The following is a 26936-nucleotide window of genomic DNA, read 5'->3' on the forward strand; positions in this document are numbered from 1 at the left end:
CTGCAGACTTTGGAGTCCGGCTTTCTGGGGAATTTGGCACCCACTGTACCTGGAACCCGTAAGTGGAAAAGTCCCTCACCTTTTCCTGGAAATGGGCCACCATTTTCTCCACTGGTCTTGGGAACATCATTTCTTGATGTTTAGGCTCATCCTGCAGCCCCACCACCGTGGCACCGACTTCACCTATCAGTAACCTTTAGACTTGGTGTGACAACAAGAGAAACTGAGTGTTGGCCATGAAATCTGGGCTCCTGAGAGTGAGGGCATTAAGGGAGAGGTAATTTATGTCTGTGTCTTGGAAACCCGGCTGGAAAGGGTTCAGTCCTATTTCTATGGTTCTGTGAAAGATGCAAAGGGCCACCGCATTACCACCAGAGAGGATGGAAATATTGACTTCCCATCCTAGATGTGCCATGGAATTGGCCATCTGCCATTTGAGACAACTGCCCAGGCAGTAGAGAACCTCTTCTCTAGGGTCTAGGGCTTGGATGAGAGTGGAACCTCTGCCCACATGGTGAGCTGGGGTTTCAGAGCTCAGATACTGGGGGTCCTTGGTCAGCCATGAGAAGCCCCATCAGTCCTCAGTCCCCAAAGTCACGCTTCTTCTGATATCACTTTCTGCTCACACCATGAGCAGTTCGTTGACAAAAGCTGCTTTTCATCCTTGCCTCATGCAACCTCTCTGAAGCATTTTTTGCTGTTGACCACTCAACTTCCAGCCTTGACATCTTTCCCCACTGTCCTTATCTATGGAGTCTTCCTTCCCCCCTCAAGTTAGTGAGTTCTGTGAGGAAAGCGAGTGGGTGTCATTTGGTTCCCACAGGATGTTTGGGAAAACTTGATAATTGAATAGGTTCCAAAACTCCATCCCTAACCCAAATTTGGTAGACTCCTGGGGAGGTCCAGGCAGGGCCATGTGAATTGTGTGTGTCTCCTGTGAAGTTCTAAGGCCCTGCCTCTCCCAGCCCTCCACCTTAAGGAGTGAAGCCTTAGTCTCTGAACTAGAGTGATGAGTCCAGTGAAGGCCAGAGAGACAGGGCCTTTCAGTTTCCCCCAGCTCTTTTGCTTTCTGGGCCCTGGAGTGCTGCAAAATTTAGGGGCCAGGTAGGTAGGAAAATCCAGCATAGGAGGCTGAGAAGAACTTTTGGGAATGATGGGTGTGTTTGCTATCTTGACTGTGCTAATGTTTTCACAGGTGAAACACTTAATATAAACTTAATTGATTGTCTCAGCTTCCTAGGTAACAAAGTACCACAAACAGAGTAGCTTAGATGCACAGAAATGTGTTGTCTGGAAGTCTGACGTCAAGGTGTTGACAGGGCCATCCTTCCTCTGAAACCCGTATGTGAGAATCCTTCCTTGCTTCTTCTAGTTTCTGGTGGTTTGCAATCCTGGCTGGCAGCTGCAGCACTTCAGTCTCTGTCTGCCTCTTCACATGGTGTTCTCCCCTGTGTCTGTGTGTCTGTATGTCTGTATGTCTGTAGGTCCAAATTTCCCTCTTACAAGGACACCAGTCATATTGGATCAGGGCCTACCTAGTCCAGTTTGGCTTCATCGTAATTAATAACATCTTCAAAGACCCTACTTCCAAGTAAGGTTTCATTCTCGGGACCTAGGGTTAGGATTTGGACATATCTTTTCTGGGGACACACTGAGGGATACTGAGGAATATGACTAACCACGTGAACTTTCAATAGATGCACTATCAGGGACAACTATAGCAGGAATGATAGAGAATCCTGAGAAATAGTACATCAGAGTAAGCTTATTGCAGTTACTATTGCAAAATGTAGTAACTTCTGTTTACTAAAAGCCATATGACGAATAACAACTGTAGTTTTAATTCCAAATGAACAGAGCTTGAAATTCAAATAACTGTGTCCACTTGTGATTACCTGCATTCTGAATTTTTTGCTCAATAATAAGCTTAGCTTATCCAGTATTTATAACTGGCCTGTCCTTTGGGTCTCTATTTCTTGTTTCCTCAATAGTACATATTTCCAATCTTTTTAAATTGTGCAGTCCATAACCCATCTAAAGGAAAAAACAAAAACATGTACCTACCCTATGACCCAGCAATTCTTCTCTTAGGTATTTACTCAAGAGAAATGAAAGTACATATCCTCAAAAGACTCATATGAGAATGTTCAAGGCAGCTTCATTGATAATAGCAAAACACTGGAAGTGACCCAATGTCCATCAACATCTGAACGGATTAAAAAAATGTGGTACTGTACATTCACTCATGGAATACAACTTGGCAATGAAATGGAACAAGCCACTGCTACATACAGTAACACATAGGAATTTCAAGAAAGAAGCCAGGCACAAAAGAGTACCCGCTATGATTCCATGTTTATGATGTTCTTGTGCAGCCAAAACTGAGCTGTGGTGATAAAAGTCAGCACAAAGCCTGCTTTGGAGAGATGAATGGAAATGGACACGAGGGAATCTTCTGCAGTGATGGAAATGTTCTCCATTTGATTGGGGTGGTGGCTGTACCAATGTGTGTATTTACCAAAACTCATCAAACTATGCACTTAAAACCTGTGCATTATATAGACATCCACCATATAAAATTTATTTATTATATGTTAATAGAATACTCATAAATGCAAATATATGTATTTAAAATTTGTATTCATTATACATAAATTTTACCTTAATAGAAATGAAGCAAGATCCAGGAAACATATACAGCATGACTACATTAATTAAAAAGTTAACAAATAGGTGTATCTAAATTATAATTTTTAGGGATTCAGAGATAGATGGTGAAACTATAAATAAAACATGGAATTGTTAATGTAAAAATTAGGAGAGTGGTTATTTTATTTTTATGAGGTATAGAAGATGTTCTGATCAGAAAGACATGTAAAAGGAATGTCTGGGTTGGGTTTTGTCATCAGTGTTCTATATTTTACTCCATTGTGTTTACATTGTTTTTTGCTCTAACCATTTGGTTAACCCTGCCTACCTGCCTATACACCTTCCTGCATATGTGTTATATATCACAATAAAATAGGTGGTAAATATTTGACAAGATAAAAGTTTGGTGCTGACACTCATCTCTTGGTGACAATTTCCAGTGCTCTTCTTTTCCAGGGAACAATATTCATAAATGAGAGACTGTTTTTAAAATCTCAGGAAATAGTTTATAATAGTTTAAAAGACTTGTTTGTATGATATATTTGATTGCATCAAAATTAAGGATTTCCATTAAATAGAGGAAAACCCAGACAAGTTTCATTGCAAGATGGACTGGGAGAAGCCATTTGCTTCATCTAAAGCTCACAAAGTATTAATAACTAGATGCACAAGAAAATTCCACAACTAAGGGAAAGGAAAACAAACCAACTTTAAAATAAGCAAAGAATATGAATATTATTTCACAAATATGGAAATGTGAATGGAAAAAATGAAAAAACAAGTCCACGTTTAGATGCACAACCTCACTGGTAGATGAAGAAACTTAAAAATAAACAGAGTAGATACAACTTTCCACTCATCAGATTGGAAAATCAAGAAGGCAGATAATAATCGTGTTGCAAAGCTTTAATAGTGAGAGAATGGACTGTTGATACATTTTGGAGCTGACGATAGTCTATTTTGTAAATTAATTGTTTGCTTTCTGATAAATCATTAAGCTGCACACTTAATGATTTGTATCTTCTGCATGTCATACACTTAACGATAAGAAAGTTTAAAACCAAAATTGAGTGAAAGTAACCAGAGGAAAAAAAATATGATTCCATTTACATAAAGTTCAAAATAGTAAAAACTAAACTTTATGATTTAGGAATGCATATTTTGTTGGCAAGAGTATATTATTGTGTAAGATAAATAATAGGTATGAGATTAATATCTTTACAAAGAGCTTAGAGAAGTTGATAAGGAAGACTCCAAGGTTCCTCCCTGTGAACAGATAAGTCACAAAGAGACACTCTAGTTAATAAATAAATAGATGGGAATGTTGTTTATAATCACATCCATGCAAAATAAAGATATAATATTATTTCTCTAACCTTGAATTGGCAAAGGTGAAAAAAGTCAATCATATCAGGCACTCTCATGCATTGTTGGGAGTTTAAATGAGTTTTACACTTTTGGAAAATGGTTTGGCTTCTAATGGAATTAGGGGAATATTCTCTCCTCCCCAGTTATTGCATCAATTAGAAATGCATTTAGCTGTAAGTTACAAAAGAGTGACTTTCAGGGACTTTAGCAAATAAGATTTTTTTTTCCTCACGTAACAAAAGTCAGGAGATGGGTTGCTGCTGGTTTTGATTCAGTGGCTTGACCATCCACAGGACATTCCCGAGGTAAAAGAAGGAAGAGGGAGTAGGGGCCCGGGAGGAATCCCAGACTCTCAGGCGGCCCAGTCCCTCTTACTGGGCAGCTCTTCCAGCCTGCGGCTTCTGTTTAGTTAGTTATTCCTAATCTTAGGACCCAATCTTCTTCAGCACCCCGGACAGCGCCAGTCCTGCTCCCTGGGGCACGCAGAGACCAGAATGTATATTGGCTGGAAAGAGCGCCCCCTGTGGGCGGCTCCTGATGGGAGACTTGGAAGATGCAGGGAACCCGGAATGAAGTCCCTCCCACTGTCCTTCTCAGGCTCCCCTTGCCACCCCCCAGGAAAAGGGACGTCTCACATACCTCCGGTTCCTTGCCTCTCAGGGCAGACCGAAATCCCAGTGCCTTCAGGAATCCCTCCTTGTCTGGGATAGACCCCAGACCCCTCCTCCACCTCCTGAAGACTTGAGTTCCTCTCTCTCTCCAACGTGCTGACATCTCTCACTCGTTCTGTCTCCAGCTGTCTCTCTTTCTGGCTGTTTCTCTGTGTCTCTCTCTTTCTCCGTCTGTCTCTACCTGGTACCCAAAATGGAGCTATCCCAGGGAACATGACTCATGGTCCTTTTCTGTCCCTAACTCTGTGTCAAATCTTGAAAGATTCTTTTCAAATGTGCCTCAGCACCTTTGAAATTGAAGGAATGAAATCGCAGGAGGCGGACTTTCTATCTTTGGAAGTGATGGGAGGCATTCACTGTGTTAGGCATATATGGGATGTCACTTAGATTGGGAGAAGAGTGCTGTGGCCACAGAGATTGACGGCTGCCAGGGAGACACCAAGCAGGCTATTAGCTAATGAGAGGGAGGTGGGGCAAGGAAAGGGCAATTAAATGGTCACCCCACAGATGGGAGGCGTTGTGGAGGCTGGAGGAACTCTGGAGCCTCAGGCTCCACCTCCCTCAGGATCCAAATAGCTCACCCAAGTCTGAGGCCCCAGGCTTGGACCCAACCTCTGCCCATGGGGTCTCTCCTCACAGATGAGCACCAGAATTCATCCGAGGCTCCCTGAACCCTCCCATGTGCCCAGGACAGAGTGGATTCGGTCCCAGGAGAGTCTTGGTTTCCCACTCTTCAGGCCCTCATGAAAGGGGCTCCAAAAAACCCATCTGGGGGAAATAGACCCCCAAACTCCACAGCTCTCTTGAGGGAAGAGGGACTTGGGCTCCAGGTGATGAGGAGGAGGGTCTGAGAGTAGAGGAGGAAGGAAGGATCCGCAGAGTGTGGGGTGACGTGACTTCAGCTTTCACTTCCCCTGCAGTGGTCTGGGAGGAGGGGATATTTCTGTTAAAGGGGAAGATCTGGGTCAGAAACTAAACTCCAGTCCAGAAAGAGTTCTCAGCTCTTGTTACCTCACAGCTGCCCCCTCTTCCAATCTAGGAGAGACTAATCAGATGGTGTCAGGGGATCAGGCATGTTCTTAATCTTTATCTGCTTTCCTGAGGGTGGGAACTCATTATAAATAGGATGCAGTCAGTAAGAGGGGGCCACACAGGAAGAAGCTGGAAGCCAGCGGAAATCGAAAGTGCAGACACGAGGAGAGATGTCATGTGACAGCAGGCAGTGATGTGAGCCAAGGAACCCCAAGGATTGTGACAAGCCAGCACCAGAATGCCACAGACCCCTGTCTCCATCCAGGCTTGGTCCTCTGCTCTTGCACAACTGCAAGAGCTTTCTGGCTTCTTGGCCTCTAGTCTCTCCCTTCCAGTCCTTGTGTACACTGATACCTATATATGACTCTGTCCCTTTTCTGCTCAAAAATTTTCTATGGCTCCCCGTTTCCCTTGGATCAAGCAAGTCCCTTTTCCCTCAAGAGGGAAGTTTGGGGGTCTATTTCCCCCCAGATGGGTTTTTTGGAGCCCCTTTCAGTGTATCTGTCTCCCCCCACCTTGCTTGAGCTACTTGAAGGTCAGGTCTGATTCAAATCTGTCTTTTTTACTTCAGCCCCTAGTTTGTGAATAACTGAATGAATGCATGCATGAATGAAATGAGTGAAGAGTTGCTTCTTCTGCCCACCTGGGCCCTCTCCCTTCTCTTATGCCATCCTGAGTCCCATTCCTGGCATGCTGACCTCCACGAGGGTTTGGAGCCCGTGACTCCCAGGGCCAAGTGGTACCTGTCTCTCCAGTCCAGACAATTGTGCCTGAGGCCAGGGGACAGGACCTGGGGGACTCTGTCCTTCCTCACTGCCTTACTTAGGGCAAGACCCCTTTCTTCTTTAGAGCCTCAGGGTTTATCTGTGATGTTCAGAAATGGGACTGGATGATAGAATCAATCGCAGCTCAATGCTCCACGAGTCTCAAGTTCCTTTTCCGGGCTTTTGCATTTTATTCTGAGCCCTGGCTTCCTGTCTAGACATCCTGCACCCTCCCACATCTGCAGTTTCCCCTTTCTCTTTCAGAGACACCCCGGAAGGTGGCTTGTCCCATGGCATGAACCAGAGATGCTGTGGATGCTGCTGCCCTTGCTGTGGGGAGGTGAGGGGGGGAAGAGGGGAGGGGAGAGAGGAGAGGGGAGAGGGAGGGTAGGAGAAGGGGGAAAGCCCGGGGGGTGGGGGGGGAGAGATGGGGAAGAGCAGACCCAGGGAGAGAGGGGGGAGGTCAGAGAGGGGGCCAAGGGTGAGGGGAGGGGAGAGGGAGCCCAGGGGGAGAGAGGGTTCTGGGGAAGAGGGGGTCTGGGAGAAAGGGGTTAGAAGGAGTCCAGGGGACAAGGGGCCAAGAGGGAGGGGGGGGGAGGAGGCCCCGCTCAGGGGAGGCACCAAGCTTGGAGCTTAGTCTTTCCCTCTCCCCAGGGTCCCTGGCTCTGTATTCAGCATACCAGCTGGAGTTCCAGGAATCTGTGACAGTACAGGAGGGCCTGTGCATCCTTGTGCCATGCAAAATATCCCACCCCTGGTCTTCCTATGGAATTCGCCACATGTTTTGGTTCCGGAAAGGAGCAGACATAAATCGTGATCCTCCAGTGGCCACAAACAAACCAGGACAGAAGCTGCAGAAAAGTACCCAGGGCCGGTTCCATCTCCTTGGAGACCCCAACACTGACTGCTCCCTGAGCATCCAAGATGCCAACAGGCAGGACAGCGGGACATACTTCTTCCGAGTAGAGAGAGACTGGTATTGGAAACGGCCATATGAGGATCAGATGCTCTCCCTGAATGTGACAGGTATGGCTGGGGCCAGGAAGGAGCCCTGGGGTGTGAGGCTCCAGAAGCAGAAAAACAGTGTTCTGTTCCTCATGAGGGTGGGGTGGGGACAGCCGAGAAGGACACCGGGACAGGCTGCTGACAATGTGCTGAGGATCTTGATTCCCCATCCCCACCAGCCCTGACCCAGACACCCGACATCCAGATCCCGGGGACCCTGGAGTCCGGCTGCCCCAGCAGCCTGACCTGCACTGTGCCTTGGGCCTGTGAGCGGGGGACGCCCCCCACCTTCTCCTGGACGTCAGCCACCCTCTCCTCCCTGGGCCCCAGCACCTGCCTCTCCCCGGTGTTCACCCTCACCCCACGGCCCCAGGACCACGGCACCAGCCTCACCTGCCAGGTGACCTTGCCTGGAGCTGGGGTGACCGTGGAGAGAACCGTCCAGCTCAACGTCTCCTGTGAGTGCTGGGCCAGGATGCCCAGGTCCCTGCGGGCAGTGGGGGCAGGGCAGGGCTGGTGCAGGGCTTGCCAAGCAGGAAGGCCCCCCCCATACCCATTTCACGGGAGGAAAGGCCTAATGTCCGACCATCTTTTTCTCCCAGATGCTCCGCAGAATGCAGCCATCAGCGTCTTCCAAGGAAACAGCACAGGTAGGAGAGAACATCTCCTCTCCTGGGTGGGATGGAAATGGGGTCTCTGCCCGCCCAGGGAAGGCCGTGGGGCTCAGAGCTCCAACAGGAAGCCAGCGCTGGGGTCAGATAGGGGAGAGTAGTACATGTGTGTCATGTAGTCTGCACCACAACCTGGCCAGGTAGGGATATTGTCTCCTTTTTACAATATCCACCCACTTCAGCTCCCTGGAGTTAGCCTTTTGCTCACCCACCCATTTCTTCTGCCAAACCTAAAGGATGCTCATTTCACCCTTCTGTGATCTTTTACCTCCTCCTGTTTCCTGAGGTTTTTATTTATTTTTTATATTAGACTTTATTTTTTAGAGCAGTTGTAGTTTACAGAAATATTGCACAGGAAATACGGAATTCCCATGTTACCTGCCTCCAGTTTTCCCTGTTAAAAACATTTTGCATTATTGCAGTACCTTTGTTACCACTGATGAATGAATATTATTAGGTTATATTATTAACCAAAGTGTATAGTTTAAATTCTGGGTCCTTCTTTGTGTTGCACAGTTCTATGGTGTTTTCTTTTTAATTATGGTAACATACAACCTAGAATTCCCCATTTTAGCCACTTTCAAGTATGCAGTTCAGTGGTGGTAATTCCATTCACAATATTGTGCCCTTGTCACCACCATTCATTACCAAAGCTTTACCATCACTCCAAACTTCTGTAGGTTTTTCCTTGGCCCTTTGACTCATCTATTCACATCCCCAACCCAGGCCCTCTGTCTCCATCGGCCGGGCAGCTGGGCCTGCTCCAGGTGAATTGTCTGCACCTCTTCTGAACGCCAGAAGCTGGGGCTCCATCAGGCCCCCCCTCAGGCTAGCATGACCCCCTCAGGCTAGTATGGGCCCCCCTCCTTGGGCTAGCAGGGATCCCCCCCCCCGAGGCTAACATGGGCCCTGCGGGAGGAGAGGGGTACCTGTTCCTGTTAGACCCTGGCAAGGAGGGAGAGACCCTCAGCCTCCCACAGTTCACTCTCAGTCGCTTGCTCTCTTTCTGTCTCTGCGTCTCTCTCCCCAAAGCCCTCAAGATCCTGCGAGACGCCTCGTCCCTTCCCGTGCTGGGGGGCCAGGCTCTGCGCCTGCTCTGCGAAGCTGACAGCAACCCCCCTGCGCAGCTGAGCTGGTTCCGGGGGTCCCCAGCCCTGAACGCCCCCCCCCATCTCCAACTCCGGGGTCCTGGAGCTGCCTCGAGTAGGGATGGATGAGGAAGGAGAGTTCACCTGCTGCGTTCAGCACCCACTGGGCTCCTTGCACGTCTCGCTCAGCCTCTCTGTGCTCTGTGAGTGTGGGGGCACCTGGGGCCGAGTCTCCATGGCATTAGAGAGGCAAGAAGCCCCTGCTGAGTCCTCTCTTGACTTCCTAGAGACCCTCTCCCCTGGGAGGCTGAGGGTGGGCACTGCAGCGGCTCTGCCCCCGCCCAGCCGGCCTCCCTGGGCTGGAGGGAACCGGCATTCCCAGCTCAGCCAGACCCTGGGCCAGCAGCCCCCGAGCCTCAGTGGAGGTGGTGGGGGGGGGCTGGGAGGGGGGTCAGCTCCCATCCCAGGCTCAGCTCCAAGGCCTGAATGTCCATGGAGCCCACAGAGTCACTGGCCTGCTCCACCCGGGTCAGGAGTCTGCTGAGGGGTGACGCTTGGAGCCTAGAGAGATGGAACCCAGATGACGGGGCCTGAGGCCCGGCCCGGAGCAGCTGGGGCATGAGATCTTCAGCCCCATGACTGGGGCTCGGGGCTGGGGGCTGGTCTGGCCCAGGGCCTACAAGGCAAAGGGACGCCGAGGAGCAGGTCCCTGGAAGGGGGCTGGGCACACAGGTGGAGGGCAGAGAGGGGCGGCTGGTGGGAAGGATGCCACGTATTTGATCTGGGGTTTACTGGGAATCCCGTTGCCTGCAGGGAAACGAGACCCCAGGGCAGGCGAGGCTCTGGGCGCGGTCTGGGGCGCCAGCGGGATGGCGCTGCTTGCTCTCTGCCTTTGCCTCGTCTTCAGGTGAGAGTGGACTCCAGGGCTGGAGGGAGAGGCCTGGGGCGGGAGCACGTACAGGTTGCAGAATCTCAGAAAACTAGAGCTGGAGGAAACTAGGGAGATTGGGAAAGAAGCAAGGGAAGGGAGGTTCTGTGGTGGCCCAAAGCAGCCCCCAGCTGGGCCAAGCAGGGGGTCACGCAAGTAATCTGTGGCCTTAGGATGAAGACCTGCAGGAAGAGAGCGGCTTGGCTCGTGGCAGGCATGAGGGACGTGAGCCCCGTCGGGAGTCCTGACCCCTCGGTGAGTGACGCGGGCACCTCCTTTTGATCATCGTCCCTTCAGCAAGGGCCACTGGCATTTATTTCCCTGTCAGTGTCCAACCCTCCACACCTGGAGACCCTGGAGTCATTCTCATCCCAGTCTCGGCTCCCAGACAGAACTCAGACCAGGCTCCTTCTCCTTGCTCTGCCCCTCTACTCACGGAGAGTTTGTCGTCTCTCTCCCAGATGCCTGAGCCCACCTTGCTTTCTTGCCCCCATCATTCGCCAGGAACAATTATTGTCTGGTCTCTCCATAGTCTGAACATCTCTGCTGGCTCCAGGTTGCGTGGAGAAGAGTCCAAACGCTTTGGCCAGGTGTTTCGGGTCCGCTGAGACGGTCCCAGCCCTCTCCAGCCCATTCCCGCCCCTCCATATGCCTCATCGTCCTCATTTGTCCCAAACAGGCCTGGCTCTGCTGTGGCAGTAACCCTCCCCTGGATTTGCCACTCGGTGCCAAGTTCCACCGGCAAAAATTCACACTCACCCTTTAAGATGCAAAGTAAATGTTATCTGCTCCCTGTGAGCCTCCAAGGGGAGACCGTCACTCCCCATTCTGTGTCCCTAGAAGCCCAGTGGACATCTCTATTCTGTGGGGTTCACCATGTCCTAATTGCAAATCCGGGCCTGGGCCCCATACTAGGGGCTCCGTGAGAGATGGGCCACGTCTGATCCAGGCCCCTACTAGCCTCACTTGCTACACCCTGTCCCTGTTTCCTCTCCTAGGTACACGTGAGTATTTAATTCACCTTGGGTCCATTAAATCAGCTGTAAATCAGTGCTCAATCTCCCCGTGGCCCTCTTCTATTTCATTTCCCCATTTATTTATTTATAATATACTATAAAACCATGAACCTGTTATCCAAACCAAGAATGGAAATGCTGACAGTAACTTACACATGCCCTTGTGCTGCTGCTTTCCCATCTATCTGCATCCATCCCAAATAACCTCCATATTGAATTCTTGGCTGCAACTCATATCATTGTACCTAAGTAATATATTGATTATATTAGCTAATGTTGTGACTACCCAGAAAGGGTATTATGCTCAATGTGCTCTCTGGGGACTTGCTTTTTCCACTTGAACATACATTAAGTTTCATCCCTATTGTTATATGTAGCTGATATATGTAGTTCACTAATTTCTACTGCCATATGATATAGCAATTTGCTATTACAACACATTTGATGTTTCTTACTTCACGTTGATGTGCATTTGTTGTGGTTTGATTCCAGATGTGTTGTGGTTTGATTCCAGATGTGCTGTGGTGAACATGCTTATTCATGCCTCATCGTAGTCATATACAGCGGTTTCTCTTGGTCACTCACCTAAAAGTTAAATTACAGGACATGGGGTGTGTGAATGTCTGTCTTTACAGGTGTCTTGGTTTTCCAGGCTGACAAATACCGCAGAACAGGTTGGCTTAAACATGGAAATGTGTTGGCTCATGGTCTTGAGGCTAGGAGAAGTAAATAAATTGAGCCTTCAACAAGGTGATGCTTTCTTCTCAAAATCTGTAGCATCCTGGTGCTGGCTTGCCGGCAGCCCTTGGGGTTCCTTGGCTTGTATCATTGCCTCGTGGTACTTGGCGACGTCCTCTCCTTTCTCTTCTGGGTTCCGTTGATTTCCAGCTTCCGGCTTCTCCCCGTGGCTTCTTCTGACTTTGACTGAATTTCTTCTGCTTATAAAGGACTACAGCAGTCTGGGCTAAGACCCAACCTCATTCAGTTGATCCAAACCTTAACTAAAAAAACTTCTTTAGAAAAGTTCCTGTTTACAATTGTTTCATCCCACAGGACTGTGGAATAAGATTAATTAAGAACGTGTCTAAATTGAGGTATGCAATTTAATCTACCACATGAGGTAACGCCCAATGGTTTTTCAAAATGGTAGACCAATGGACATTCCTGCCAGCCATGTCTCAGAGATTCTTTGCTTCGCATCCTCTCCAACACTTGGTTTTTCCAGACTTCTCAGTTTTTATCAATAGAATCAGGATAGCACTGTATGTCATTGTGGTCTTGATTTGCATTTTCTTGATTATTAATTGCTATACATATATGGATGCATTTGTTGACTATAGGTGTACCTCTTCTATGAATCATATGTCATCTCTATTGCTCATTTTTTCTTTTGGTAGTTTGTCCTTTCCTTACTGATCTGTAGGAAGCCATTATATATTTTTGATACCAAATTATGTTAGTTATATATATTATAAATTACTTCTAGCATGTAGCTTGTCCTTCCACTTTTCTGAAGATGAATTTTGCTGAACAGAAGTCTTTAATTTTGATATAGTCATATTAATTAAACATTTTTTTAGAGGGAGTGAATTTTGTGCCTTGTTAAAAGAAAATATTTCCTACTCCAAAAGCAGAAATATATTCACCTGTATTTTCTACAGAAAGTTTTAAATTTTTGCTTTTGACATTTAGGTCATTTAAGTCTTATAATCATCCTGGAGCTGAGTTTTGTGTATTGTGTGAAGAGGGAATCTGATTTCATGATTTCTGTGTGGAAAGCCATTTTTTCCTCCCCTCTTTACAGGATAGTCCCTCTTACTTGCACAGATTTTCATGCCAATAATTTTTGGATATTTTTTCCACAAAATACAATTTTGTCCTTTCCTTATTGGTCTATAGGGGGTCATTATATATTTTTTATGCCAAATTAAGTTAGCTATAAATTGTGAATAACTTCTTCTAGTGTGTAGCTTGTCATTTCACTTTTCTTAAGGGGACTTATGCTGAACAGAAGTCAGGGCTCGGTCCTCATGCCTATGAATCAATATTAACTTAAATACCACAGGATTACCAATCCTGAACTATCAAGGGGAAATAGCACTGCAACTACACAGTGGAGGTAAAAAGGGTTTTCCTGGAATACAGGATATCCCCTAGGGCGTCTCTTAGCACTACCATGCCGTGTGATTCAAGTCAATGGAAAACGGCAACAACCCAATCCAGGCAGGACTACCAATGGCCCAGAAACTTCAGGAATGAAGGTTTGGGTCTCCCCACCAGACAAAGAACCTCGACCAGCTGAAGTGCTTGCTGAGAGTAAAGGGAACATGGAATGGGTAGTGGAAGAAGGTAGTGATAAATATGAACTGTGACCATATGACCAGTTACAGAAATGAGGAGTATAATGGTTATGAATATTTCTTCCTTGTTTTGTTATGAGTATGAGAGTGTATATGTACATAAAGCAAATATATTTGTTTTCCTCCCTGTCTTATCCCCTTATATGACATAAGTTGTGTTTGTTTCATGTTGTAGTGTTTAAGTTGGAGGATATCAAGTTTAAGAGTGAATATTGCCCAAGGATATGCACCTTATATCTGGAGAGAATTAGTGCATTTCCGGTTGTAAACAGGACAGTTGAGTATCGTTAGGCAAAAACGTATGAGTGTTATTAAGTATATTTGGATAAATGAACAGGTAAGTGATAAAAGTTCTATCAGTCCTAATCCCTCTCTGGTCCTTGGCTGCTTTCTCCAAGTCCACATTTCCTTGCTCTGAATCCCTGCTCTTCGTTCCCCTCAGGGGACCCAGCTCCGGTTCTGGAGAGGCACCCCCTCAGACCACGCGGCCCCTGTCGGGGCTGGCCCCACCCCAGGAGAGGGACAGGAGCTCCACTACGCTTTCCTCAGATTCCACAAGCCGAAGCCTCAGGCACAGGACGTCACTGAGTACACAGAGATCAAGACACACAAGTGAGAAATTACCCAAAGCCACAGCCTTGACTGAAGAGTACATGGTCTTTCCCAGGGTCTGAGTCCTTAAAAATCAATGTCCTTCTTGGCAATGGATGTATGAACCCGATGGCTTACATGGAAAACCACAGGATTTGTGACCAAGAGAACTGAGTTCAAATCCATCTATGCCAGGTATGAAGCAAATCACTTCATCTTGCTGTGAGGCTCTGTGCCTCACTTTACTGGTCTGTAAATAAGCCTGTCTAAACAGGTCTCTGTGAAGGATCAATGAAAGATGACGTATAAGACAGCTATCAAAAGTCCTGACACAAAGTGTGTCTTTAGTGAATGCTAGGTTCTTCTGCCTCGAATAGAAAGCTTCTGCTGACAGTTTCTCCTAAGGCTTGTACGTTCCAGTCTCAGAGGCCACGGCACCAGCTGTGTCATGTCCTGCTCAAAACTCTTCCATGACTTCCCCGAATAAAGCTAATGCCCTTCCTCTTTCTTTTCAAGGCTCTACGAGACCTTGGACCATGCAAACATCTCCAACTTCATTTCTCACCACTCACCTATATTCCATATCCACTCCAACAACAGCCTCTTAGATCTCCTTGCCTCCATTTCTTCCATGAAACTAAATAAAACCGGTGAAAACCAACTACCAAGGGAATTTCTTGAGAGTAGCCAGGAGAAAGACCGGGTACATTTAAAGGCTACAGTTAGACTGATGACTGGTTTTTCAGGAGCTATATTAGAAGCCTGAATACCACGGAATGGTGTCTTTGATATCCAGAAAGAAGTAAGTTAGTTTAGAAATCATACTCAATGGAAACAGTTTTATACTGAAGGCAAAATAAAGATATTTTAATACAAACAAAAAATGTGAAATTTTATAACCAAGAGACTCCTAAAAGGAAATTCTAAAGTATATAATTCAGGCATTAGGCACATGATCCTAAAAGGAAACCCTGAGAGGCAAAAAGGAATGAAAACCTAAGAAATTGTCAAACATGCAAGCAAAAGAAAACAAACATTCATTGTAAAAAGAAACAATGATCTGTAGATGGTGAATATAAGAAATAGTTTTGAAATAACAGACTACTATAACATATAATTTAGGAGAGTGCAAATTCAATTTACATCTCTGAAGTCTTTATACTATTCAGGAGAAGATTAAATGTTAAGATAAAATTTAGGTTTTGATATTTTAATGTTGTAATCTCAAGCAGATTTACTAAAAGAATTGAAACCAAGTTCATCGTCTCCAAAATGGAAGTATTAAAGCTGTTGGAAATATTACTTGATCTTGCCTACAATTGAGTGATCACATCTCCACAGAAACATCCAATGAAAAGTCTCCAACCCAATCAACACCAATATGTTTCCTGCCCACACAAGACTTCATCAAAGATTATGGCATTTTGGGGGACATAATACATCCAAACCAGCACACAGATTATCTAGGATAATCGTCCTTACTTAAAGTAAACTGATTGTAGACTTTAACCATGTTTACAAAATTCCTTCAGAGCAACACCTAGATTAATATTATTATTGACACATAAAACTGTCCCTCATAAGTTTATTAATATAAAAAATACATACTTTGTACAACAAATACAGATAAATGGGAACACTTCAAAATGATTATAGGTTCAATCTACCAGGAAGATCTAGCAATTGAAATATGTTTGCCATGATTACATAGCCTCAAAATATATAAGGCGAAAACTGACCACAAAAACTTAGGCAAATCCACATTCATAGAGGGTAATTTTATCACATATTTTATAGTAACCAATGGAACAGACAAGAAAATCAGTAAGGCTATATGATATAATATGTGTAAACAACATGATTAAAATCTTGCCCTGAACAGCCAGCAACAGGTAGAACACAGCTCCAGTGGCTGCAGAGTACACATTCTACTTGAGTACACCTGGAGCATGTCAAATGTTTTTACCATATACTGGGCCATGGAATAAATTTCAACATATGTCAAAGGATTGAAATCATACAGAATATGTTCTGTGATCCCATTGTTATTAAATTAGGAATCCATAATAAAAATGTAATCATATACACATTTCTATATTAATGGAAATGTAGAAAATCCTTTAGAAATAAGTCATGGATTAAGTAATCACAGTGTAAATCAGACTGTATTTAAAATTGAATAATAATGAAAATACTATGAAACTTTTATTGTAAAACTAAAGCAATTATTAGAGAAATGTACATAATCATAGATGTATGCATTAGAGATGAAAAGCTAACATTTATTAATCTAAGCTTTTATCTCAAGAACTTAGAAAAAGGAACAGTAAAATAAAGCAAAAGGAATTTGAAGGAAGGAAATATAAAATCATAATCTTAGAAAACATGTTAGAAAACATTCTTTAATGCAAATAAATAAAATTGATAAACCTCAGTTGAGATTAATCCATAAATAAAGCTAGGAGGCAAAAATAACTAGTATCCAAGAATATAAAGGAGAAGACATCTCTGAATACTGCAGAAATTAAATAGAAAGTAATGAACATTATGAAAAGCTTTATTCCCATAAATCTGAACCTATGTATGAAACAGACAAATTCCTAGAAAAATGTTCCCCAAACTTCCGGCCAGATGAAGTGAACCACCAAATGCACTGATGAAATTCTGCCACTAGGGGGATTCCCTTCAGAACTGTCAGGTTCACTGGAATTGGGTTTGTAAGGCTGCAACTGTGCAGTTCTGGTTGTGCCAGCATATTGTGCAAAACAAATTATAAACCAAGATGGGGAGTGTTTTGATCCTCAGATGATAATCATAAAGAACTTCCCATGAGGAGAGAGGTGTTATTTCATAAATAATAAGGCAACACACCAGGAGCAGGTGTTGTGGGACTCTGTGCCACCTGCTCAGGGAAACTTATTTGTGCTTCTGAAGCCTAGTGTCATAGACAAATTTCAGTCCATGATGGATTTCTGGTTCACCTGCCCAGCTCTTTGGCTTGGTGAGTCATATGGCTCCTAGTTCCTAATGAGCAGTCCATATCATATGTTCATTTGATACCCTAAATCAGGCATTCAGTCTCTACCAGGGCCCAGTAATATGTCAGAAGCTCTTTCTCAAAAGACCCACCATGTTCTAAAAAAGAGAGCATGGCTTTGCAACAAAAATCCTAGGGCCTGCCCTAAGGGGCTCGCCAAAAATGCATACAGCATTCTTAATGTCAGAGGCCCTTCAAATATAATTTGAGCTTCTGTGTTCTAAACCCCAAGTTGTAAAGTTTCTTGCACTACAGCCTGGACCTGCTGTGGGACCTTTCCTTGCTCTGAAACCAACTCAAACTGGAAGCCTTAGGGTTACGTGATAAATGGTTTAGAGCAGCAGATCAAACAGAGCATACGTTGCCTCTAAAATACAAAGATGCCTACCAAACACGGTGCCTCTTTTGTAGCGATAGGATGATTGCCACTTCATCTGTGCATCTCGTTATAGTAAATGTGCCCACGTTGTCTCCAGGAGTTGCATGTTGCCACTCTGCCTTCACCACTCTAGCTTCTCATCATCCCTGTTGAAATCGGCATTCCCACTTCAATTGGGGCATTTCCCCCTGTCATCCCTAAACAACACAGCCCCCATAGAGCTCGTCACAGATATCAGTGCTCTCCTTATTTATGTATTGCTGCAGGGGTAGTACCAAGGGGAATGGATGTGCAGGTTGCACATGATAAATTCACTCCAACATTTTTATCTCCCAATCCTTTGGATTACTTCCCCTCTGTTTCCAAGAAAGTTCTGGTATCAACCTCATTGAATTTAGGCCACTGTTGGGTCCATGCTCATTGAGTCCATGGGTACAACATTGTCTCAATCAAACAGCCAAGCAAACTGATCCATTTGACAGCTTCGTGAATTAAATTATACCCCTGATTGCTTACAAAGAACTCATATTAATAAATGTGGCTCAACTCAGTATAATATTTTATCTTCCTTGGTTTCACATGGTTAGAATTCATTTCCACATATGTTCTTCAGATTTCTGCTCATAGGAATCAGCCAATCTTGCAATTCTTTTAGAATTTAAGAACTCTAAATTACCCCCAGGGCATAGCCCAGCACTTACAATTCAAGAGACATTCCTGGACATTTTTCCAAAGAAGATATGTAAATGGCCAATAAGCACATGAAAAGATGCTCAAGAACATTCACCACTCGGGAAATGCAAATCAAAACCACAATGAGATACCATTTCACACCCATTCGAAGGATATTATTTTTAAAATGGAAAAGAGCAAGTGCTGGAGAGGATGCAGAGAAATAGGAACTCTAGTGCGTTGTTGGTGGGTATGTAAAATGGTGTAGACACTATGGAAAGCAATGGGGGGTTTCCTCAAAAAGTTAAATCTGAAATTACCATATGACCCCAGCAATTCTCACTTGTAGGTGCATACCCAAAACTTCCCAAGCAGCCAGAGCTGACCGTACCTATCCGCTGAGCACAGCCTTTCCCAGCTTCTCCAGGACAAGGCCCCAGCTCCTCAGCTCATCACTACTGATACTTCCTTGACTTCCCTGCAGAAACAGGTGCAGCTCCCTTCACCCGCCAGGCTGCCTCAGTGCCTCTGCACGTCACTTCCCGCCCCGAGATGCCCTCACATCACATGTTAATATGACCAGCTCCCCTCATCCTTTCAGCCCCTGCTCAGCCTCCCCTTCCTCCCCGAAGCCTAAGCCTGACCTGACCCCAAGGTCATTTAGCCACTTCATCCCATATTTGCCCATCCCTGAGCCTGGTCCTGTGGTTGTGGGCTCTCTGTTTCTGTGGGTGGGGGGTAAGGGAGAGCCCTCCTGCTCTCTGCCTCTTCCCAAAACCAGAGGCCCTGGGAGATGGCACACGGTGACCACTCCTGAGGCCCAGTCTCTGTACTTGGTCTTCATCTGCTGGACTCTGGTCCGAGGTGCAGGAGTTGGCACGAAGGAGACCCCACCTGCCACACTCAGCATCAGTAAAAATGGACGGAAACTCTTGGCAGGGTCGGGGGTGCTGTCCGCGTTGTGCACAGAGAGGGCACCCACTGTGGGGTGGCTGAAGGAGGGAGGGGAGGCTGCCTGCCCCACCTATCCAGGTCCCCACCCCTTGCCCCTGCCCGCCTGCCAGCAGGACTGACCTTCACACCATCTAGAGCCTGTGATTCAGGGGGTTTGCCCGGGAGGGACCCATTTTTACTTTGCAGAAAACGACAGGGAGGGGGCAAGTGTCAGCATGGGGAGGGCACGGGGAGGGGCTGCACCCAAGGTGTTCATGACGGCTTCTAGGCTGAGCTTCTTCCTCTTCTTTCCTCGCCCTCCGCTTCCTGTCAGGGCTTCCTCTAAATCCTGCAGCTTACAGTTCCCAGAGAGAAGAACCCGGAGAAACTGACTTTCCCAGGCCTGGACCCAACCCAGCACGCTGCTGCTGCTGCTGCCGCCTCTGCTCTGGGGGGGTGTGGGGGGCCGGGATGGGAGGTACACGCTGCGAGTGCAGAGTCCGGCGACGGTGCAGGAGGGCCTGTGCATCCTCGTGTCCTGCCTGGTCACCTACCCCCGGGAAGGCTGGACGGACTCCATCCCACATCTCGGGTGGACCGACTCTGACCCAGCTCTTGGCTACTGGTTCCCAGAAGGGGCTGATGTACTCCGGGACATTCCAGTGGCCACAAATGACCCAGATCAAAGTGTGCAGGGGGAGACCCGGGGCCAATTCCACCTCCTCGGAGACCTCAGGAGACACAACTGCTCCCTGGACATCAGAGACGCGCGGAGGAGGGACGAAGGGACGTACTTTCGGGTGGAGAAGAGACATATGAAATGGAATTACATATATCCCAAGCTCTCTGTGCACATGACAGGTGAGGAACTGGCTCCAGGAGAGGCCCCAGGGGAAGGTCATGGGCCCCTGACAGCCTGGGACCCCTGCTCCTCGCCCTGGGGAGGGGGCTGGGGGTAAAGCGAGGCTGGGCTGGGGGAGGAGCTGGATCAAAGCCTGCGGCTTCTCTCAGGCTCACCCAGGCACCCCTCCCTCCTGCTCCTGCGTCTCCCCCACCCCCCACCAGCCCTGACCCAGACACCCGACATCCAGATCCTGGGGACCCTGGAGTCCGGCCGCCCCAGCAGCCTGACCTGCGCTGTGCCCTGGGCCTGTGAGCGGGGGACGCCCCCCACCTTCTCCTGGACATCAGCCGCCCTCCCCTCCCTGGGCCCCAGCACCCGCCTCTCCTCGGTGCTCACCCTCACCCCACGGCCCCAGGACCACGGCACCAGCCTCACCTGCCAGGTGACCTTCCCTGGAGCGGGGGTGACCGTGGAGAGGACCGTCCAGCTCAATGTTTCCTGTGAGTCCTGGGCCAGGACGCCCGGGTCCCTGCGGGCAGTGGGGAGGGAGGTTCAGGGCCCCGGACACTGCGCTGGTCCCGGGATCTGGGTGGGAGGCTCAGGGGTCTCCCGCCTCCATCCTGCTCCCCCTTGGAGGGTCCGGGGATGGGGGGCGCCGTCCACTCAGCCCTCACCCTGACGCGGGTCTCCCATCTCTGCCCCAGACCCTCCGCAGAGCTTGGCCTTCGCTGTGGTCCCGGGAAACGGCACAGGTAGGAAAGCGCCTCTGCTCCCTGGGGCGGTCGCGGGGGTCGGGGCTCTGCTCCCCCCTCAGCCTGCCCTCACCCTGAGACCCCTCCTCGGTGAGCCCAGGGGTCCCGCTCCATCCCCAGACCCCACGGCCGCTGGAGAATCTGTCCCCATGGGGCCTCCCCTCGGACTTCGCCTCTCCGCTCCCCAGGAACAGGGACCCTCACAGCAGAGCCGGCGCCACCCCCTCGTCATCCGCCTCGGACGCCCCTTCCGGTCTCCTTTCACCCCCCTCCCCTACATGGCGTTTATTTAAAGGCTTTTGGGGACATGACAGAGTCACACCGCGGAGAATCAAATGCAGGCGGAGCCCCCGCCCCCGCCCCCGTGCTCCCCGCCCCCTGCTCCCGCCGTGGCTCCTTCCCGGGTCCGAGGGGTCCCTCGGGGGCGCGGGGTCCGCGCTGAGCCCGTCCTCGTCCTCGTCGCCGCTGTGCCGGGTCCCGCTGCGCCCACGGCCCCTCCTCCGCCGCGGGACGGGAGGGCGCCCCGCTCGCCGCCCGGGAAGCCGCTCTGCGCGCCCGGAACCCGCCTTCGCGCGCGGCCGGGGAGGGGTCACCGCGTTCCCCACGGAGGCTGGACGGGTTCCCGCCCCCGGCGGAGGGGCGAGCGCGCGTGTGTCCCCCGAGCCCCGTCGGTGCAGGGCGCGGGAAACGCTTTCCATCTTTGCCCATGTCGGGGAGAAACTACGTCCATGTGCTTTCAGTCGGGAGTTCCCTTGTTACGAGTGATGATGCGTCTTTTCACTGGACCAAGGGCCGTGACTTTTACATTGTGAACTCGCTGTTCATTCTTTGCCCGTTTTTCTAAACGGTTATTTGCAAGTTAGAGAAATTAGTCTGGGGTATGAGTTCCAATATGCTTCCAATATGCTTCCAGTATGCCAACTGCCTTCCCTCCTGGATAACAGTGGTTCTTACAACGTATAGGGTTGCATTTACATTTAGTCACAGTCATTAACCTCTTCTTTTATGGCTTCTGATTTCTCATGCTCTGAATTGATAAAAATCAACTCTCACAGATTTTCCTCCTGTGGCCTCATCCCACTTGCTCTTGGCTCCAGGCCTGCAGGGCGGGTGGTTTTTCCCTAGCTGTGCCCGGGCACTTCCTCTTCCTCCTTCCACACCCTCACCCTCACCCAGGGGCCCCTGCTTGCCCTTCACTCTACTTCACTTGCTGCCTCCTCCAGGAAGCCCTCCCAGACCTGCCAGTACCTCTGACATTTCTGCCTCCAGGGCTCACCCAGCCTGAGTCCCCCCCATGATGACGTGTGTCGTGTAGTGTCGTGAGCACCTGCTTCCAGACTGAGGGGTTCTCCAGAAAGCCCCTCTCAGAGGCACCTCGTTAAATCAAGAAACTGAGGTCAGGTGAAGACCTGAATGGAGATCAAGGCCCTTCTACGTCCATCTGGGTTCTGAGTTGCCAGCTTGAGGAGCTGGGAGGCTGTGGGAACCAGGACAGGGCACGACTTAGTCGGGGAGTCCTGGAAGCCCAAGGCTGCCCCCCACCCGGTGCTTTCAGGGCTGAATCTGGTGAGGGGCCGTCAGTGCAGGGATGAATCCACATGTGTGTGCAGAGAAAGACACAGGCCGGCCAGGCTCACTTCCCTCTGATTTCGGTCCCTCTCTCCATCTGTGTGGTTGCGTTGTCCCTCTTGCCCTTTGTCTTTCTGAATCCTTCCTCTTCGTCTCTCTGACTCTGTCTCTCTCTCTCTCCAGCACCCACGGTCCTGAGCAATGGCTCATTGCTGCCTGTCCAGAAGGGCCAGTCCCTGCGTCTCATCTGTGTCGCCGACAGCAGCCCCCTGCAAGGCTGAGCTGGGCCCAGGGGAGCCTAACCCTGAGGCCCTCGCAACCCTTGGACCTGGGGGTCCTGGAGCTACCTTGGGTGCCCGCTGGGGATGAAGGAGGATTCACCTGCCGAGCTGAGAACCTGCTGGGCACCCAGCACACCTCCGTGAGCCTCTCCCTGCAGAGTGAGTGTCACGGGGGTGCCTGCTTGACCCCAACCTCCCAATGACCTTGAGCTCACCTGTTCATGAACACAGAGCCCTCGGCTGCAAGGCTAGCACCCCACAGCCCTCTGTCCAACTGCTGGACAGTCAGGGCACGGGCTGGGTTGATGCCTGGGTGGATGTGTCTCCTTGTTGAGTTATAAAAGCTCTTTATGTATGTTGAAAAGTAGAACGTTATTGGATATATGATTTGCAAATATTTTCTTCCTTTCTGTGGGCTGTGTTTTCACTTTCTTGATAGTGTCCTGTGAGGAAGAAAAGCTTTTAATTTTGGTGAGACCCAAGTTGTCCACGTTTTCTCTGTCCACCTGCAGGACGAGCAGGGCCAGGTTGGGGAGAGTCTGGGTGGATGTGACCCACATCCGGTGACACAGGGGTGGAGGGCAGGGGCTGAAAAACAAAGGTCTCTGTCCTGCAGGGAGAGGAAGGAAATGGGACTGCGGTTCACGGGGTTACCCCGTCTACACCCCACTTTCCTGCTGGAAACCAGGGCCTGTGCCGGAAGTGGTTGCGGTGGCCGTCGGGGCAGCAGCTGTGAAGACCCTGCTCCTCGGCCTCTGCCTCGTTGTCTCCCTGTGAGCCCAGCCCCCGGGAGAGGAGGGGTCGGGGTGGGCAGGGGGTGACTTGGCTTGGAGGGTCCACACGTGCCGACTGGAGTCTGGTCCGGATGGGGAAGCTCCTGCCCTCGTCAGGCAGGACTGGGGGAGACCTCAGGCACCCTCCGGCCCCATAAGAGGGAACAGGGGCCCAGCCTTCCCGCGGCACCATGACCGGCCAGACTGGAAGGCACTGGTCTCTTCTTCAGGGTGAGGTCCTGCGGGCTCAGGTGTGAGGTGCAGACGCTGCCACGGGCTGGAGTCTCAGGTGAGTGGTGTAGGCATCTCACCATCCATCATCCCACCTGGCCGCGTCCCCCACGGCGGGCCCAGGGCTGCTCTGCCCAGCACGGCCGGAGTTGAGCTGCCCGTCTTGCTCCCCAGCCCACTTCTCTGCTGGGCTCCCACTTCCCCGATGACACGGACACCGCCGGCTTCACCTCGACCCAGAACCTTTTCTCCGCTTGGTCTCCCTCCTGCCAGATCCAGTACAACCCTGACTCACGCGCGTCCATCCTCGTTTCACATCTCGTTCATGTGCCCTTCTCCTCTCCCTCCTGACCTGGTCCTCCCTGTGGCCTCCTCCCTTCCCTGGATCCCTGAACCCCTCCCCTCCCCACCTCCCAACACAGGCTCCTGGTCTGTGCTTCCAGAACCAACTTCTCCAGGTCTCCACGGTTTGGTCGCTGATGTTTCCTCTCCATCGCAGGAGAACACGGAGCCATCACCATGGCCTGGTCTTCCTGCCTGGTGTGGTGTCCCCTGCTGGACGCGCCAGGCTGACCCCACCCCGTGAGACATGCGAGGTCTCCCACGCCCGACCGGACCAGCCCTCTGAGACTCTGAAAATGCTCTCCCTGACACCACTTTCTGCCTGTCCAAGTGTGGCTCACCTGCAGGTTCTGTCCTGTGTGTGTGTGTGTGTGTGTGTGTGCGCGTGCGCGTGTGTGCATGAGAGATTCAGTGTACATAACGACATTCTGTCTAGTGCATCACCTAAGGGGCAGGGAACTGTTACAGGTGCCAGGGGTGCATTCACAACTTCAAAGTCTCTGTCTTGAACAAGATGATATTCTGGAGACGAGAAGGGTAGGACTAAAGAGAAAGAAACAATAAACAAAATTAGACCATGTTGGCTGTTTATATTTGTTTGGAGGAAGGTACTCTGGATGCACAGAATAGGCCAGACAGAAAGACAAGGAGAAGAACCTGCTGGACACCCAGGCAGGAGGCAATGGGGTGGAACCAGGACAGGGAGGGGTGGGGCTGGCAGTGAGGACACGGTGTTACAAACACCTTGAAGGTCAAGTGTAGGGTTTTCTAATGGAAGGGGGTGAGGGAAAGCGACGAGCAAGGATGGCGCCATAACGTTTCCTATGAGCAAACAGATGGGTGAAGTCACAACACATAGAGGATGTCAAAGAGCAGGGATTTGAGGCAGATGTAAACTCCGAGGGGCTACTAGACATCCCAGCAGGAGGCAGGTGGACAGGTGAGCATAGACGTCTGGAGGTCAGGAGAGGGTCCAGGCTGCAGATGTTGATTGTAGAGCAGGTGTGAAGTGATGACAGTGACGAGGTGAAATAGGGGCCACTGTGGACAGAGCCTGGGACAGTGCAGAGAGGAGGAGCAGGCAAAGCAGGTGAGAAGGGGCGGCAGGTGCCTCAGGTGAAGCAGGAGAGCACGGCGTCCTGGATGCGAGTGAGGGGGAGTGGGCTGTGTGCCCTGTGCACCCACATGCTATGTCCATTCATGGGGGCTGAGACACGGACAGTTAAATCTGGAAACACGTTTGTCACTGGTGGTCTTGACGATGGGGGTTTTAATGGAGTGGTGGGAAAGGTGCGAGGATGTGAGGGGAGGAAGTTCAGAAGGGCATTGGGGAGAGGATGTGGGAGGAGTGAGAACAAACTTTTTGAGGAGCTTTGCTGTGAATGGGGAACCGAGACATGGGGCAGGTGAAGAAAGACTCTTCTCAGTTCCTTCTCTGCCTTCTCCCAGCGTTGCTCAATGGATTCCTGTCTGAATTAATTCCCTTTGGCCTCTGTAGCAAACTACATCGAGATGGGATCTAAAAGACGCAGGGGACCATCCTTTCTTGGCCTCTTCTAATTCGTGGCAGCTGCCAACTCTCCTTGACTCGTGGCTGCCTCCCCCTTTCTCCGCTTCTGGGGCCACACTGCACCCCCTCCTCTCTGTGTGCACCAAATCTCCCCCTCCTCCCTCTTACAGGGACACTAGTGACCAGCTTGGGCCCATCTGGTGATCCAAGATAACCTCTCTGTTCTAGTTTGCTAATGCTGCTGGTATGCAAAACACCAGAAATGGCTTGGCTTTTATAAAGGGGGTTTATTCAGTTACAAAGTTACAGTCTTAAGTCCATGAAGTGCCCAAGGTAACTCATCAGCAATCGGGTTCCTTCACTGGAGGATGGCCAATGGCATCCAGAAAACCTCTGTTATCTGGGAAGGCACATGGCTGGCGTCTGCTCCAAAGTTCTGGTTTCAAAATGGCTTTCTCCCAGGACATTCCTCTCTAGGCTTCAGTTCCTCAGAAATGTCACTCTTAGTTCTTGGGGTGTTTGTTCTCTCTTAGCTTCTCTGGAGCTAGAGTCTGCTTTCAACAGCTGTCTTCAAACTGTCTCTCATATGCAGCTACTCTCTCAGCTTCTGTTCATTCTTCAAAGTGTCCCTCTTGGCTGTAGCTCCTCTTCAAAATGTCACTCTCAGTTGCTCTTCAAAATGTCACTCACAGCTGCACTGAGTTCCTTCTGTTTGTCAGCTCATTTATATGGCTCCAGTGATTTAATTTAGACCCACCCTGAATGGGTGGGGTAACACCTCCATGGAAATTATCCAATTAGAGTCATCACCCACCGCTGGATGGGGCGCATTTCCATGCAAACAACCTAATCCAAACATTCCAACTTAATCCCCACTAATATGTCTGCCTCACAAGATTGCATCAAAGATATGGCTTTTTCTGGGGGACATAAATATATTCAAACCAGCACACTCTTCCTGCCAAGATCCTGACTTTTGTCACATCTGCAAAATCCCTTTTTCCTATTAGGTTATATTGCAGGTCCAGGGATTGGGATGTGGGTATTTTGAGGTGGCAGTGGGAATTTGGACCTCAGAATACCCCCTTCTGCCACTGGCATTGCTCCCTTCTTTATCCTCCTTGTTCTGTTTTCCAGGACCTGTCACACTAGTGGGTTGTCTCACGTGCAACGTGTTTGTGTTAACAGGGGTCAACCGTTCTACAAAATCACCAGTAAGAGAGTGAAAGGAAAAGCTGCAGACTGGGAGAATGTATCTGTAAAGCATTCATCTGATGAGTGATTTGTATCCAGAATATATAAAGGACTCTCAAAACAAAAGAATAAATAAATAAATCACAAATTTTTTTTAAAAGTGGGCAAAATGTTTGATCAGCTACTTCACCAAAGAAGAAACGTGGATGACAAACAAGCATATGAAATCACGATCAACACCATTTGTCATCAGGGAATTACAAATTAATACAGGAA

General features: G+C 49.0%; 1 protein-coding gene and 1 pseudogene across 1 annotated transcript; both read left to right on the forward strand.

Moving 5' to 3' along the window:
• Nucleotides 1–19: 19 nt before the first annotated feature.
• Nucleotides 20–15775, forward strand: LOC119521243 (sialic acid-binding Ig-like lectin 6). The gene is given in 10 exon segments (XM_037819322.1): nucleotides 20–58; nucleotides 6749–6824; nucleotides 7139–7510; nucleotides 7669–7947; nucleotides 8092–8139; nucleotides 9193–9323; nucleotides 9325–9451; nucleotides 10062–10155; nucleotides 10350–10431; nucleotides 13995–15775. Coding segments are annotated over 9 exon segments (1341 nt in total). The 5' UTR covers nucleotides 20–58; nucleotides 6749–6790; the 3' UTR covers nucleotides 14169–15775.
• A 3625-nt stretch (nucleotides 15776–19400) lies between these two features.
• On the forward strand, nucleotides 19401–26820 carry LOC119521883 (annotated as a pseudogene).
• The last annotated feature ends 116 nt before the right edge of the window (nucleotides 26821–26936 follow it).

Source organism: Choloepus didactylus, chromosome 27 (assembly GCF_015220235.1).
Source record: "Choloepus didactylus isolate mChoDid1 chromosome 27, mChoDid1.pri, whole genome shotgun sequence".
NCBI classification, from domain to species: domain Eukaryota; kingdom Metazoa; phylum Chordata; class Mammalia; order Pilosa; family Megalonychidae; genus Choloepus; species Choloepus didactylus.